This window comes from Gobius niger (genome assembly GCF_951799975.1).
Source record: "Gobius niger genome assembly, chromosome: 11".
Classification (NCBI taxonomy): Eukaryota; Metazoa; Chordata; class Actinopteri; order Gobiiformes; family Gobiidae; genus Gobius; species Gobius niger.
The window spans coordinates 24,206,723-24,222,577 of NC_136862.1; the positions used below are offsets into that span (position 1 = coordinate 24,206,723).

The 15,855-nt window shown below is 40.1% G+C and overlaps 1 protein-coding gene across 2 annotated transcripts in view; it reads left to right on the top strand.

Annotated features, from left to right (window-relative positions):
• The window catches only part of LOC306970110 (glucocorticoid receptor-like), a 71,221-nt gene that overhangs the window by 46,844 nt on the left and 8,522 nt on the right, over positions 1-15,855 (top strand). Inside the window, exons 3-6 of one of the 2 annotated variants that reach the window (XM_079565959.1) lie at positions 342-511; positions 4,040-4,066; positions 9,910-10,026; positions 12,507-12,782. In XM_079565959.1, the coding sequence (XP_079422085.1) occupies positions 342-511; positions 4,040-4,066; positions 9,910-10,026; positions 12,507-12,782 (590 nt within the window). The remainder of the gene's footprint in view (positions 1-341; positions 512-4,039; positions 4,067-9,909; positions 10,027-12,506; positions 12,783-15,855) is intronic. The other variant, XM_079565960.1, reaches the window with a different exon arrangement.

Consider the following 15,855-nt stretch of genomic DNA (forward strand, 5'->3'; position numbering starts at 1 on the left):
TCAATGTTGCTTTTAAAATGTTCCTAACCATTGTTCACACTATTTTAAGAGAGAAAGATATATTGTTATTCCGGGGAAAAGTATTTATATACAAATATAATTCTTCACATAACATATGTAGTGATGTACTATCTGTATCCATACTTCCATAATGATATTAATATCTTGATATATTGATATCTCAGGCCCATAGCAACTGGAAGAACATGTGAATGTACAGCATTCGTCGTTTTATTGGGCTGTCAAGACAATGATGAGAAATGTCTTTATATATGAGCCATGCCAGTTAATGTTTCTGTTTTTAACTAATTCTTATGTGTTCTTCTCTGGTTGTTGCGCAGCTCCACGTCCCGGACAGGAGATGGGGGCAGCACATCAGGGCAGAGCCAGTCCAAACCGAGTGGCACGACCCACAAGATCTGCTTGGTGTGCTCCGACGAGGCCTCGGGATGTCACTACGGAGTGGTCACCTGCGGGAGCTGCAAAGTGTTCTTCAAGAGAGCTGTGGAAGGTAAATGCATGGATTTACAGCAAATGCTGCACATGTCACAGAAACACAAGCACTGACAACGAGAAACTGCAAAACCTCGATTATTGAGTGTGTGTGCTGTGAGGAAATTGTAATGGTAATCGCAAGCATATTACTGCACAGTTCGACTATTTCAGCATAGTACTTAAATTTAAGACGGCAGGTGAAAACATTTATTTTTCACACCGTGGCCAATATTGAGCTTTTTAGCAATTTTTCTCCCATAACACCTTAGTTTTATTGTCAGAGTATAAAAATGACAAAACTCCAGGAAGTCACTACAACATTACGCCACAACGGCATTGTGATCCTCACAATTATTGACATGTACCTACATGTACTGCAGCCGAGATAAAACAGGAGAAATGTATGTGCACACGCAGACATTACCAAACCTCAGAGCCTGTAAATTATCCACTTAAGCAGTTTCTACAGACTCCAAACTTTACAGTATAGTATGACTATTTGTTTATTTTACTCAGGGATTTAAAAAAAATCTAATTTAATCTAATTTCTGCCTGATTTATTGAGCTTTGGCCACAAAAACTAGACAAAATTTGATTATCATATTATCACTGATAAATATCTTATTAAAAAACTAAACAAGATCCAAAATCCCCTCTGAAAACATCTTTGTAACTACAGTGGGAAAAAAAAGCATTTGGCCAAAATCCAATACAGTACATCAATAAAAGCAAACCATACATTTAAACCTGGATCTATTCATTATTTAGATTTTGTCGCTGAAAATATAGATTTAAATATACGTTTTTATGCATAAAATGTTAATATGTAAATATAAAATGACAGAAAAATGATTTTTTTAATGTATATCAATAACGTACAGCAAAAGGTTCAAAATTATATCTCTAAGTACTTTTTTTCCCCTATTCACCTGCAGTGTCTCACCTTAAACAAAAATTGTAATCAACTTGTAACTTGCAACTTTTAAGTTGACTCATTTTGGATAAATACATAAACAATGTGTGTGAACAGTCACATCAGGGATTGTGGCTTTTTGAGGTATAGATATTACATTACGTCATATAATATACAGCGCAGCCCTTGTTCTGTCAGCTATAAGCAAATCAATAGTAATTTATTACTCAACTAGGCCACAATTTGGAGCAGATTTCCTCATCGAATTGTGTTTTTTCCCTGGTTTATTATTATTTGATAAATTATGGCCTCCCTTACGATACTGATCTCACGATAATTACTGTATCAACTTATCGTTCAATAAATAACAGATAAACGATGTATTTTTGGGCTCGATATTTATCGTCTGTACATTTATCAGCATTTCCTCCCTTTTTTTTCTTTGTAAAACTTGAGCTACATTATATTTCAGGTTTATTGCAGTTTGTGTGGTATTTTAGGATATGATGATGCACTTTTAAAACAAAGGTTTACTGTCAGTTTTAAGCCTGGGAGTTGACAGTATCGTTAGAGTCAATAATATCGTTTATCGCGATACTTTCCTGCCTCAATATATCGAACTTCAAATTTGTTATCGTGACAGGCCGCGCCTCACTTCAAATGTATGGCAGAATACAAATATGATATGCAGAGAAGCAGAATTGTAGATGCTAATATTGTAAAAGTGTTTATCTAGTGTGTGTATGTTGTTTTGTTGTTGTTTTTTGACTGGAGAAGGCATTGCTGTACATTTATTTACACAAACCGATGCTTCTCTTTGTCATAAACAGTAAACGTCAATTTGCCCGCATCTAAGCACTCGCGCTAAGCTGAAAGAGTGAAAAACATTTGCGCGTTGTTTTCTCTGCCTTGCCAAATCGCGGCCACATTTACGGTTGGTTTTAACGACCTCTGCATATTCATGTCCCTGTTTCTGCGTTGCGTAACAGCAACGCGGTACATGTGCGTCTAGTAGGGATGGTTAGCCTCTAATAGCGGCGTACGTTTTGTTCCAAAGGCCCATGTGTATTTGCATTTTATGAGATTCGATTTTCAAACTTGCATAACAGGGAAACATCTGCTGCGTTGTCCTTTGCAGCAAAATCACATTAGCCTTTCAAAAATAAAAATCAACTGTGATAGGAGCCCAGATTTCTAAACCTTTTTCTCTGAAGTGGTCTCAGTTACACTGGAAGCAGAGGCGGGCTGTAATTCATTATCCTTTCCATTTACTTGATAAACAGTTTTTTTTTGGGGGGGGGGTTTCTGGAACATACATTTGACTTGCACTGTACTGTTTCTGAAAACACAAGAAGAAGTGAAGAGAAATGTCTTGTGTACATTGCGTTCATTTATGTACAACATATATCACTTTATATCAGTTATATGAGTGTCTTTCCTGAATACGGTCATCTAGTACTTTCCAATCCCTGCTGCGAGAAACCGGGCTTGTTCAAATATTGTGACATGCTTTTGGAGGCGGCTCGTTCATTCCTCGTTGGTTGATAGTGACGTTTGTGGGACAGTAACGGAGAGTCATATTTATGTGTTAGGGAAATCGATTGTGGCCATTATTACCTCAGAAAATCTCACACTGACATTGGTTTGAGGAATAGGGAACGTGGGATATATCATTTATAAACTACCATAAACAAGTAAAAAAATAGGATAACATGTCGCGGGAAGGTTTAAATTGCAATTAGTGCTCGAAAGTGTAAATATTACTGTTTTTGTTAATGTTTACTTTATTTTGTTATATGGTTTAATCTAACTGAAATATTCAATTTTCAATCAAAAATGCATAATTTACTATGTTGTGATTGTGGAAAAATATGAACTTCAAATCCTCTTGCGACGCCCACTTTTGGAACGGTTGGCCTAAAAAAACAAACAGCTTTCGCTATTTGGCAACGACAGTTATTCAAATTTGCAATTTCCCATCGACTGCAGTTATACAGGCTTTTCAGAATATGTTTGTGGAGGTCTGGGTTGGCAGGCTTTATAAATACATATATACAGAATAATGAGTGCTCTCCATTCAAACTGCAATTCTCCAACCATAGTTTACAGCAAACACAAAGCTCTGAGAGCTGCCTGTCTCAATCGCCATCACACTGCCTGTTTCATTAAGCACAGCAAATGAGGTTTATTGTCTTTGATGAGTGTTAAATAAGAACCTCTTTTATTACAAAGTCACTGGTAATGCTGATTTGATAGACAGGTTGTATGGGTTGTTTTAAGGTGTATTTATATACACGTGGGAAGCTGTAGTACTAGTCATGATAGTAGTCATAGTAGCAGTAGTTGTTTTATCAGTAAGAGGAGGAGGCGGTGGCAGAAATGCACATGAGGTCGCTTTTCTTGAAATACAGGTTTTGAATTATTTATTCTTATTTATGAAACATTGCCTTCTTAGAAATTTAGATTTTTAATGAAAAATAATGCAGTAAAGAATATTTATTTATTTATTTATTTATGTATTTATTTGTATATTCAAGAAGGCCTGGGCTTTGGTTCTGTTCAAATCCACTAAGAGCATTCTGTTTGATTTTGTTTTCTTCCCTCTATAACCTGGTCGTGTCTGTGGTGAAGGATGGAGAGCACGCCAAAACACTGATGGTAAATAAATGCACCTTTAATAATAATGAAAATAAGTATTGACAGTATCTGTTTCATTATTTGTGATTCACGCATCTCTCTCCTGCCCTGATACAAGACCAATCTGCCTTCTTGCATGCAAATACTGTGGTGGAGCTTATGGCAATTCAAGTCCATGTAAATCCGATGATTAATGTAGTGCATGTGTTATCGCCTCTGACTGATGAAAGCTGTGATAATTATGTTTTAATTGTCAATAAGTGGCAACATTTTTCTGCCCCGTCTGCACCTATAGCGATTAACCTCGTGTTACTGCACATGCGTGAGAACGCTTTGTCCAAAGCATCGACCTGTTAACGGCAGAAAAATGATCAAGCATGAAGATTTGAGCGATAACCCAGCTCCGTATCATTCAAAGTAGTCTATCGGGGGTGACTATTTAAAATTTACTGGACAATCACCTCGTAGTTCCTTATATTGTTACATACTATATAAAGACTTTGAGTCTGTATTTAGTATTTTCTTCTATAATGACGAGTGAATGGTCAATGTCCAGTGAGCTGTGCGAAACCAAAACACACACGAGCCACTTGAGACAGACTGGAGCTGTGTAATTTTCCCTCAAGGTGTGATTGTTATGAGTGAATACAGCTTCTACATGTGGGACTGCACCTGCATGTCTCTTATAGGACTTTCCCAATGTGTATTTAGACTTGGCCAGAAATATTTCTTATTGTGTTTATATATATTTAGATGTCCTGAACAGGACATCTAAGTTTTCCTTGTCAAATGTCATTGTGTACGACTCAGTTGTTTCCCCTGTCTACTAATTATCAGCCAGATAATATCTGAGAAAAATCAGTGTACCTGTTTCTATTGAAGTAGGTTTATCTTTTTTAACATGGTGATGTTCACCTTACTGTCTTCACCGCCCACTCAGAACATCCACATCATTTAAATATATTCCTGCACTTACATTAGGGGTTACATTCTTTCAAATATTCACGTTCGTCTTTTACCGTGCCAGGAATCAAACCTATGTTCAGGTCATAGTCACTGTGATTATTAGAAATGTGAGTATTTAGTCATCAGTCGTCCTCCTCTTTGGCCATATTAGAGTGCGGCGCCAAACTGTGCCAGCTCCTGTGTGAACCTGGCTGGTATCAGTGTGATTCAGCTGCTCCTCTCCCTCCACAGACGGCGGTTTACGCTGCTGATTTCCTGTCTGATCTGTTGTCACACGGGCAAACAGGGACTACCAGGCGGTTTATAAGCTTAATATGTGTTGAGGTGGATAAAGATTGAAAGTACTGTAGGTTTTTATCCTCCCCAAATGTACAGCCACTGCCGGCCATAAAACCTTTTGGTTATATTCACTGCCCTGGTATTGCTCTTTAGACCTGTTTGGTTTGTTCTGGTACATTCTTGCCAGGCTAATCACACCGCATAAAGTGTAGATCAATCAAAGTTTATATCTAGAGCCCTTTTACAACGACACTTGGCAGACCGAAGTGCATTACATAAAAACACAAGCGAAAACATCAACATTGAATGACATAAAGTATAAAAACACCGACTAAACTAAACCAAATAGAGCAGCTCTAGGCGTCGCGGTGTTCAAAGTGTCCGCTCTGTAACCAACAACAGCGACTCAAAAGCTTCTATTTCTTTCTTCAAACCGAGTCTTTCATTATCATTTTCTTCCATTGCCCGGGCACCTCCAGGCCACAGGGATACAAGAAAACATATTAGGCCCTGTAGTGAGTTATCTTGACATTGTAATAGAAGAGGGGCTACAGTATTATTGAATGCCCTTTGGTCTAAAATGCTGCTTCAGAGAAAGGAAGAGAGGGGGTGAGAGAACCAGAGAGATGATATTTCAAAGATCAGATAACACCGTTTTATGGTCCCAAAGGGCGTTTAGTAGAGGCACTGTTGACTTTTCATAAGGCCTCGTTGCTGCTGTGGACGTGGTAAAGGCCCATGTTTATGCGCTATAAAAGAAATGGTGCACAGATTGTGGAAATATGGGGAGCAATGTCCTACTTATGCCGCTCTGGGCTCGGTTCAGCGAGCTGTACTCTTCAGATGTTCAAATTAGGAACAAGTCATTACTTTAACAATAATTGCCAGTAAAGCTCTAATTCAGAAATACAAGTTATGAATTACCTCTGCCATGTTCGAGGTCATAGCTCAGCAAGGACCGTGCCTCCCTTCTTGGTAGAGAGAGACTCGCTAATATGTGGCCAAAAACAATCATTTAACGAATAATTTGGCAAATTAAGCCAATTTGATCAAAACCTTTGGATATTTGACTAAACGTCTTTGGAAGTTCAGGTAAAATACACGCCCTGACTAAAAAAAAAAGATGTTGCCACAAAATAATGTGTGGTTTCTGTGCTCCATATTGTTTTACTGGATGCTTGTGTGTCTTCTGTGCGGTTCGGCAGATTTTTTTTACGGCATAGGGTCCATAATGGTCCTGAAGAAAGCAGCTTTTGAAAAGTAAAAACAAACAGCTAGCTTATCAGCTAAAGACATTTGAGACCAACACATTTCTTCTTCTGAAACACTGAAGAGGCACCAAGAGACACCCACACCTGCAGCTCAGTGGAGGCATCACAAGAGGAGCTACAGGAAACAAAAAAGGGATAAACGAGAAGATGGAGAAAGACTGTTGTGGTGCGGAGGGAGCTGCGCAGGAGGAAGTGGAAGGACGGGGTGGAGGAGATGACCAGTGCAGGACACCACGCTCTGAAACAGGGACAAACCCAGGAGGCGGTGCACCGTTTCAGAAGATCAAAGGAAACTGAAGGCAGCCACCCAGGCTTCCTCCTGGTGCTACAATTTCCCCGACCTACAGAAACATGCTGGTCAGGTTGACCCACAGTGGTGGCAGGGCTCAGTCGCAGCAGCTCAGGACTAACACCTGAACACTATTTTGTTGCACAATTGTACAATGACTTACTTGCTTACTTACTTTTGTTTTGATTGGGCCAATCCATATGTGAAAATAATGTCTCATGCTGCCTGAACCACTCTTTCAGAAGGCCCAGTGAATCCAGGCATTGTCTACTTGGTATATGTCTGTGCCATCAGGGAAGAAGAAATCCACTGATGGATTTTTATCTTATCTGAATGACAACCTGGTCATTCAGGTTGTCGGCTGATCTCATTCTTTAGGCACATAGTGTTGCTGAACATAGACCTGACCAACTGCTGCAACCTCAGATCAGAACACAGTTAACCTTGCGTGTAGGGCTGTCACGATAATTACTATATTGACTTGTCGTTCAATAAATATGTTTTCTTTGTAAAACTTTGATTTCTAACTGAAGCAAATTGAGTTACATTATATTGCATGTTTATTGCAGCTTGTGTGGTATTTCAGGATATGATTATGTACTTTTAGAACAAAGTTTTTCTGTCATTTTTATGCCTGAGAGTTGACAGTGTCTCGTATCGTTAGTGTCAATATTAGCGTTTATCGCGATACTTTCCTGCCTCAATATATCGAACTTCAAATGTGTTATCGTGACAGGCCTACTTGCGTGACACTATTCTTCATGCATCTATTTACAAAGGCCTTCTTTATATAGATATCCTTTGTGTACATATAATTATAAAAGCTATGACACGGCTATAATTATAAAGACAAGCTTGGGACCTGTATTGCTTTATCCACCGCTCCATGTGCTGCTTATCGCCTTATATGAACTGAGAAATATGTGAGATATTAAACTCATGTGACTGCCCTGTGGCACTGTCATGAGCTCTCAATGCACCTGCGGCTGAAATGGCACAACTGATTGCTGTCTTTTTTTCCCCTCCACAGTCTGACGCTAACCTATATTTAACACAAAGAACCCCAGAGCGGTCCGGGGATGCAAAACAAAAGCATAATGTTATTACTTTAAACTGCACATCAGAGAAACAAGCTCTAATTCAATCGGGCCTGTCTAAGTGACTTAAGCAATCAGCAGTTTCTTAGGTGGCTGGTTACAATTCCACTTCAGTCCAGATTGTTGTGTTCGTTGACACATTAGGCAGCTAGCATGCTAACTGACTCACTGATGTATACTGAGCCCCTTGCAACGCGTGCAATGTGACATTTGATAATGGAATCACTAGTCTGGAAATGGGCCACATTCCACAGTAGTAAGCTGATTTAACTTTTTTTTGTTTTTGTTTTTCATTTTTTAACTTGATTAGCCTTCATTGTCTTTACGTTGAAATACTCTTAAAGCAGTACTAAGAAACTTCTACCCTTAGAGGCCATAAGCACGACTGCAGGTGTCGTAGCATGTTACGTTTTTTTACTCATTAATTGTCCGTTAGAGTAAATACTACGCTGACAGAAAAGACAAAGGGAGAGAGGGATATTGTACATCCTATTACACAATGGAGATCTTTTTTTTTCACTTGGCTGTAAATACTGTTTAAGTGGCGCTAGCCCGTAGTTAGCTTTGCCCGTTCTTCTTCATGATTCCATTAGTGTGTATTGGTTAATTGTGGCAACATATTTTAATTTAGTTTTAGTCTTTTAACGAAAATGTAATTCAATTTTAGTCGAGATTTAGTCAAAAAAATATCTTGCAAGTAAATTTAGTCGACCATGCATTTTTAATATTCATTATGATCATATTTAATCAAGGTCCTCTGCTTCACGGAGCTGCTCCCACATGAACAAAGCTCAGAGTTGTTCCTTTGGCAGTGAATTTACATCATATGACTGTCAATAGAAGTTTGGATGATTTTAGTCTCTCCTTTTCATTTATATTTAGTCTTATTTTAGTCGACTATAATATCTGGACATTTTAGTCATAGTTTTTGTCTTATGAAAAACTGTTTATTTAATTTTAGTCACTTTTTTTTTTTGGTCTGCAAAAAAAACACTTTGACTAAAATTAAGACAAAATATTTTAGTCCACGAAGTTAACACTGGCTCATTGCAAAGTTGCAATTGTTGTTTTCTGGCCAGAGACACCAGGGGGAGATGAAAGACCCCCCAATCATCCCAGTAACACTTATATTAACCCCATGAGGGACTACGAAGAGGATTTATTAAGGTAAACAAGTTACTTAGTGCTGCTTTAAGCGTTTTTTTACTTGCAGTGTAGCTATATGAAAGTTGGCAGTTTAGCACAGTTTTCACATCCTCGTGTACTTGGAAATGATTTGCCTCCTGCTGTATCTGTGCTTCTACTTAAGTTAAGAAATCGAGAACTTCCTCCCCCCACTGTTGCACTGCGATATAAAGTCAAGTACAAATCTGCTGTGGGGAGGATCATTTTATAGGGTCCTTTTTGACAGAAGTCTCTTTGCGTGATCTCCGCAAACAACTGCAGACCATGCCACGTCCCGTGCTCAAAAGTTCTTCTGGTATTCCGATCTGGAAACAACATGCCTAAACTCAATATGGAGTCACGGCAAAACCTGTCTCCGATATATCAAACATTTGGACCAAACGCTGCTCCCCAAAGAGCGCTCCGTCTTTTTTCAGAAATCTTTTGGCAGTCCCCCATATTCCCGCGGTTAGAAGCTACAGTGATATTACCAACATTTGGTCTGGAGTAGAGTAATTACCCGCCAATGTGTGTGGTCGATCAGAACTGGCCTGAGCACAAGATCTGCAGTAGTGAAGTAGGTCAGTAACATGAATAGGCAGCAATGTGTGTTTTGTTTTGGGATTCTTTTTTTGTAAGTGAGTTTGCACAGCTCTTGTTTGAACTTGTTCTGGACTTAAATATGCAAGTCCGGTGTGCCTCTTGAACAAAGCACTGAAGTTATCTGTGGTTAGCAATGACATATGCCGTTGCCCAGTCCCTTTGAGCATCAGATAATATATATATTGTGTTCTTCAGGTCAGCACAACTACCTGTGCGCCGGGAGGAACGACTGCATCATCGACAAGATCCGCAGGAAGAACTGTCCGGCCTGTCGCTTCAGGAAGTGTCTACAAGCCGGCATGAACCTGGAGGGTAAGTCAGCGCTACACAAACAGACGGGATTAGAACAGAACATGAAATGAGTGCAAAGGTATGAAACAGACCTCGGGGAGACTGACCATATGTCCTAGATCAGGGGTAGGCAACGTCAGGCCCTCCAGCACAGAACCTCTGGCCCCCAAGATGATTTTGAAAAATATTTTTATGCAAATAAAAGAGATCAAATACCTGTTAAAGTGTCAGTATTTTAAAATGTCCTGTCAGAACATCCCGCTTAGTCATATATAATGTTCAACAGTGATTCTCTACTGGTGGGTCAGGACCCTAAAGTGGGTCACGGACCATTTTCAGTGGGTTGCAAGTCTATAGGGAACTTTTATTCAATATTTTCAATCTGAAACTGCACAGAAACACTCACTGTGTCTGTTAAAGTGAATGTTATTGGGTTTTGATCATAATTAATGGGAAATTTACTGCTTGTTCAACAAAAACCCGTGGAAAATACAATATTTTATACAATATATGACAAATTACTGTTTTATCCCGAGGGTAATGGTGGGTCCCAAAGCCCTAAAAACATTGGCATTTGCAGAAAATAGTTCTTTACTTTAGGATACAATGTTGAGGTTCAGCCCTTGGGTGTTTTGGCAATGATGAAGATCGACCCTCCACGACGCAAACTTGCCTACCCCTGTCCTAGAAAATGATGTGCCGCTTTACATTATTGTGCATTATTAATGATCTGTTCAGCTGCGTTTCTGAACACAGCTGCCCTCGGGTAAACTGGCGGGAAAGAGGCTGCCTATCTGCGCCATCAGCCCCTCCGAACAAAACACAGGACGGCCTGACGACGCAGGACAAAAGCATTTCGTCATGATCGATCGGTCATAATAAAAGCAATATTTTTACCTGTAAAGATGTTGGATAGAAATAGTTCAATAGTGTTTAGCAAATATAGCTTGGTATATGATTACAAAGAAAACAGGAATCCTCAAATATCCAGGTAGATAATAATTATAAAGCGAAATACATGAGTAACAACAGGTGAAGCCTCCTTGTTGACTTTTCCTCGATGTCTGGCTCCGTTTTAACCGCTCTTATTATACGGCTCTTCACAACGTAAGTAGAACTTGAATGGGATTTCCCAACGTTCTACCAGTCATTATTTTCTGATAGAGGGCCTCTGAAAAAAATAATGACCGCTGCCAATGGCAACAGAGTTCGTGCTTTCATATGACTCCGCGCGTACGTAGTAGCGGACACTATCTGTCCCCGTCACTGCGAGAGAAGTTGGGGGAATTGCTCGTCAAGGTAGCGTGAGTCTGACTTTCAACTTATCAAGAGATTCACCACCATTCCTCCAACTGCGCCTTCAACTAAGTAGCTAGCCTAGCTACTAGCCTTGCTGCTTCTAGCCTAGCAAAACGTTGCCTAGCAACGCGCAAACTTTTGGGAACTATTTGTCGCGGAAGTCATTAAATAAACCTTTCGACCTTCATAAAAGTGTACGAAGTTTATGTTGTGTGTGTTCAGTTGGCAAATGGCCGTATAATAAGCTTCAGGGCGAAACAAGACCCCTCCACTTCGCGTCGGGGTCCGGTTCGCCCTGTCGGTGCTTATTTTACCGATAATGACCAGCGTTCTATACATTATCCCTTACAATGTTCTCTTGAGGGACCAAATGTCTAAAGAAATAAGTGTTATGAAATATAAAGGTGTTATGACGTATAAATATCGCATGGAGGTGAAAGTCACAGAGGTAAACGGGAGGATTGATGAATGTCAGATCCTCGGCAGCAGAAAAAAAAAAACCTCACATCCAGAAAAGGCTCTTAGTTGCCATAGAAACACCAGCATAGGAAATTAGAAAAGGTAGCGTGTAGGAAAACATATTTTTTTGTCATCATATGCCCTTCAAAGCAGCCCATGTGCTTTTAGCCGACTGTGATTTTGACGCAATGCACAGCTAGTTATTTTTCCGGATATCAGTCTCTCACAGCTGCTCTTAGAGCATGATGCATTTTTCAAGCTTCTGTCTGGGGAATAAATATTTCCGCCTGAGCTTAAAGAAATCAGTATAAGTTATATTCTCATAGTATGTGTCTACCCCTATTTAAGTACCTTCTTGAACCTCATGCTTACTGTAAAGGTTTTTGATTGAAGCCAGTCATTTGTAGCAAATTAAATAGTAGCTCTATAGTTTATTACTATTTATATTTTTTGGGATTCAAATCTCAATTAATCAGGTAAGTGACTAGATATGGAAAAAATCCATCCCAACTCTCAAATATCATGTACAAGACAGTAGAAAGGGACAATGCGGTTTCTTTTAGTGCTACTTTAAGTGGAAATGTCACCACAATGTGAGAAAAGTGCATTTGAAGACAAAGGCCCTCGAAGTTACAATTTTCAAATGCTAAAAATCTGGATTCAGCTTCAAATGAGTTGATTCATCTTTGCAATATGGTAAAGTTATGTTTATCAATGTTTTCTTTTTGTTTGTCTTTCTGCAGCAAGGAAAAACAAAAAGCTGATAAAGGGTCGAATTGTCCAGCCGAGACCGCCGATGCAGGAGTCCACAGCCCAACTGACCGTTCCCATCATCCCCATGGGCCTGTCCCAGCTGGTGCCCACCATGCTGTCCGTGCTGAAGGCCATCGAGCCGGACATCATCTACTCGGGCTACGACAGCACGCTCCCCGACACGTCGTCCCGCCTCATGACCACGCTGAACCGGCTCGGAGGGCAGCAGGTTATCTCCGCTGTCAAGTGGGCCAAGTCGCTGCCAGGTACGCGACAAGAAAGCGAGCTGCGACCCAAGCACACATGTGGACATATTTGTTTCAACTCATCAAATCAAAAATACAGCCGGGCCCTTTACCCAAGAGTTTAAAGATAATTTACTCCAATTTATGTGTCCTCTAAACCCTTTTTAGACCCGGGCTCGTCCTGATTTGATCTTGAACCAGCAGCAGTCGTCTTTAAAGAAGTACAAAGTAGTAGAGGAATTTCTTCCCCTCTTGTCACTTCAAAACTATTTGAAAACCCATTGGAAAGTGACAACTAATATGTAAAGCATTAATCATATGCCAAAGGTGATGTTCTTGTGACCTTTGCAAACGTCTTGTGCCTGTATTAATAACTTCACGGTAAAAAAACTTTCATGGTAGTATCCTTAAAGGTCACTTTGATCATAATAAACTCATATTAAAATAGTGTCGGATGTGGTGACTGCCAGCTGTTCACTTTAGATGGTTGACAAACATCCTTGATATTCCATTACCAACAAAAATAAACATGAGGAGATAAAACACATCTACTGCAATGTGTTGCTTAGTAATTATCCCTACTCAGCTACGAGTAATGAATATCATTGACTGCACCTTGTCTTTTATGGAAATAGTGTAACTTGTACAATGGACACATGTAACCCCACAGACTGTGTGACTGATATTTGATGAGAAGAGCGTGATGAGCATGTGCATGTCTATGATCTTCATTCATCACGACTATAAACGTCATGGCTGCGCTACGGAAATGATCATTGCATTAATTGGACATGCATGACACTGATCTGATGTACTGTAGCCTGATATATCTTTTGTATAGAGTGGACTTACAGTATATTGGGTTTTATACTTGTCCAAAAACATACACATACTTGTTCATTTCGGGCAGTTTGAATAATTCTGCTTCCTCCAGGCAGTTTATTTTATTTGACCCATCCTCCATAGCCGTTCTCTGACCTATGTACATGTTTTTAGTGGTAGGGGAAAACCTAAGCACCCGCAGGAAACCGGCGTAGACACTGGGAGAATATGCAAACACCATGCCTCCCGTCCAGGGACCGAACGCATTTGATTTCACAATATCTGCGCTGGGTTTCGGAGTAAAGTTTTAGAGCAGCCCAGGCGGACTGTGACACTGCACTGCCAGGAGCAGATAGGGCTCCGGTTTGGTGGCCCTTGGATACATGACACTAAAAAAGTGCTGATATCACATATAGATAACAAATAAGATAAGATAAGATAAGATAAGATAAGATGGTACTTTATTGATTCTGTTTGCAAATGGAAATTTGCAAACAGAATGTGCGCAGTCTAATGCGCGTATGAATTAACTGTCATCCAGTAGAAGGGTGAACAGAAACCCCATGTCCCCTCCTTCTTCAGTATCAATATATGCTACACAAATCTTGAAGTGGCCAAGATTATACATTTTACCTTAAAGTGGTCCATTTCCTTTTATATATAAAAACAGAAAACTAATGTTTGGGTTCAGCATTTCTGAGTGGCAAACTATAGACAGTAGCGTTCGAAGCAGTGGTATAGTAATAATTGTAATTGGAGCAAAAGCAGAAACCGATGTGAAAGCGGAGCCAAAATATGGCGTGGTTTATAGTAGCAGGATGCCATTTATATTTGTCCACCCTGGTGCAAAGCTGGACCGTTTTCGATTACATAAAGGCAAGAAACCGAAAGAATTTGAAGTATTTCTGTCGATTTTTGACCATGTGAACAAAGCCGCATGACTCGCTAATCACTGTGAGCTTTTTTCTCCTTGTCTGTCATTATAATTGAACCACTCCGAGCATAGTAAAAAGCGCATATCACATTTCTGCTCTGAGAACCACCACCAGTGACTGCTTTTTTTCCTTTGCGTTTGTGGCAAGAGACCTGGGGTTATATCAGGCTATGCTTTGGTTGCTGGACATCTGCCAATGAATGCACTGGTGAGGGAAGGCTCTCTGCCGGAAAAGGGCCCTTACGTAACATAGCGCTGGTTGAAAAAAAAAGAAAAAAAAAGGGAAGTGCTAATGTGTGGTGCTAATGTGCTGAAACAATGACAGCGCGATAGGCACCAATTTAAGCGATGAAGCAAAGGGATGGAGCCTTTTTGCTGCTTTTTGTGCTTTCATTACATAAGCTGTGTTAGTCATTCATTGTGTCCCTGTTTTACACGATTTGGGTTTAATGTCTTTTGAATCTGACTTTTATAATTCTGCATAAAGCATTTTGCTGGGGAGAATTCACAACGTGGAAGACGACCATGAACAGAACAAGGAGCTGATTTGTTGCAGATGATGGACTTCTCCCATATGACCATTTAGGGAATAAGAGGCTTCATTCAGTTGTGCCATCAAACATTGGGTCAAGCTTGTAAAACCTCACACTTGGCGACATGTAAACAAGCAGCAACCTCCCTCTATCTTGGTACAGTTTTTTGCCTTTTTCTACAAGCTGCATTTGCAATTTCTGTGCTTCATATTGCTTTACTGGATGCTTTCGTACATCTCTGTTTTTGTGGGGTTCAGTGGATTTTTTTTAATTGCAGAGAGTCCGTAATGGTCACTTAAAAAGTAAACAAACAGCTAGCTTATGAGCTAAAGACATTTGATACCTACAAATGTATTCTTCTGAAACACTGAAGAGGCACCAAGAGCCACGCACACCTGCAACCCAGTGGAGGCGTCACAAGAGGGGCTACAGGAAACAAAAAAGGGACAAACGAGGAGGTATCCGGGCAATGCTCACAACTCACAGCCACGCATGCCTTCTAGGAAGGAGGAAGTGGAGGAGCTGACCAGTGCAGGACACCACGCTCTGAAACAGGGACAAACCCAGGAGCCAGTGCTCCGTATCAGAGGAGCACTGAAACTGAAGGCAGACAGCCAGGTTTCCCCTACTGACAAAAACATGCAGGTCAGGTTGGTTCACAGTTGTGGCATGGCTCAGTCACAGCGGCTCAGGGCCAACACCTGAACACAATTTTTCTGTATGCTTGCACAATGAAATAAAACACTTACTTACTTACTTACTTACTTACTTACTTACTTACTTACTTACTTACTTACTTACTTAC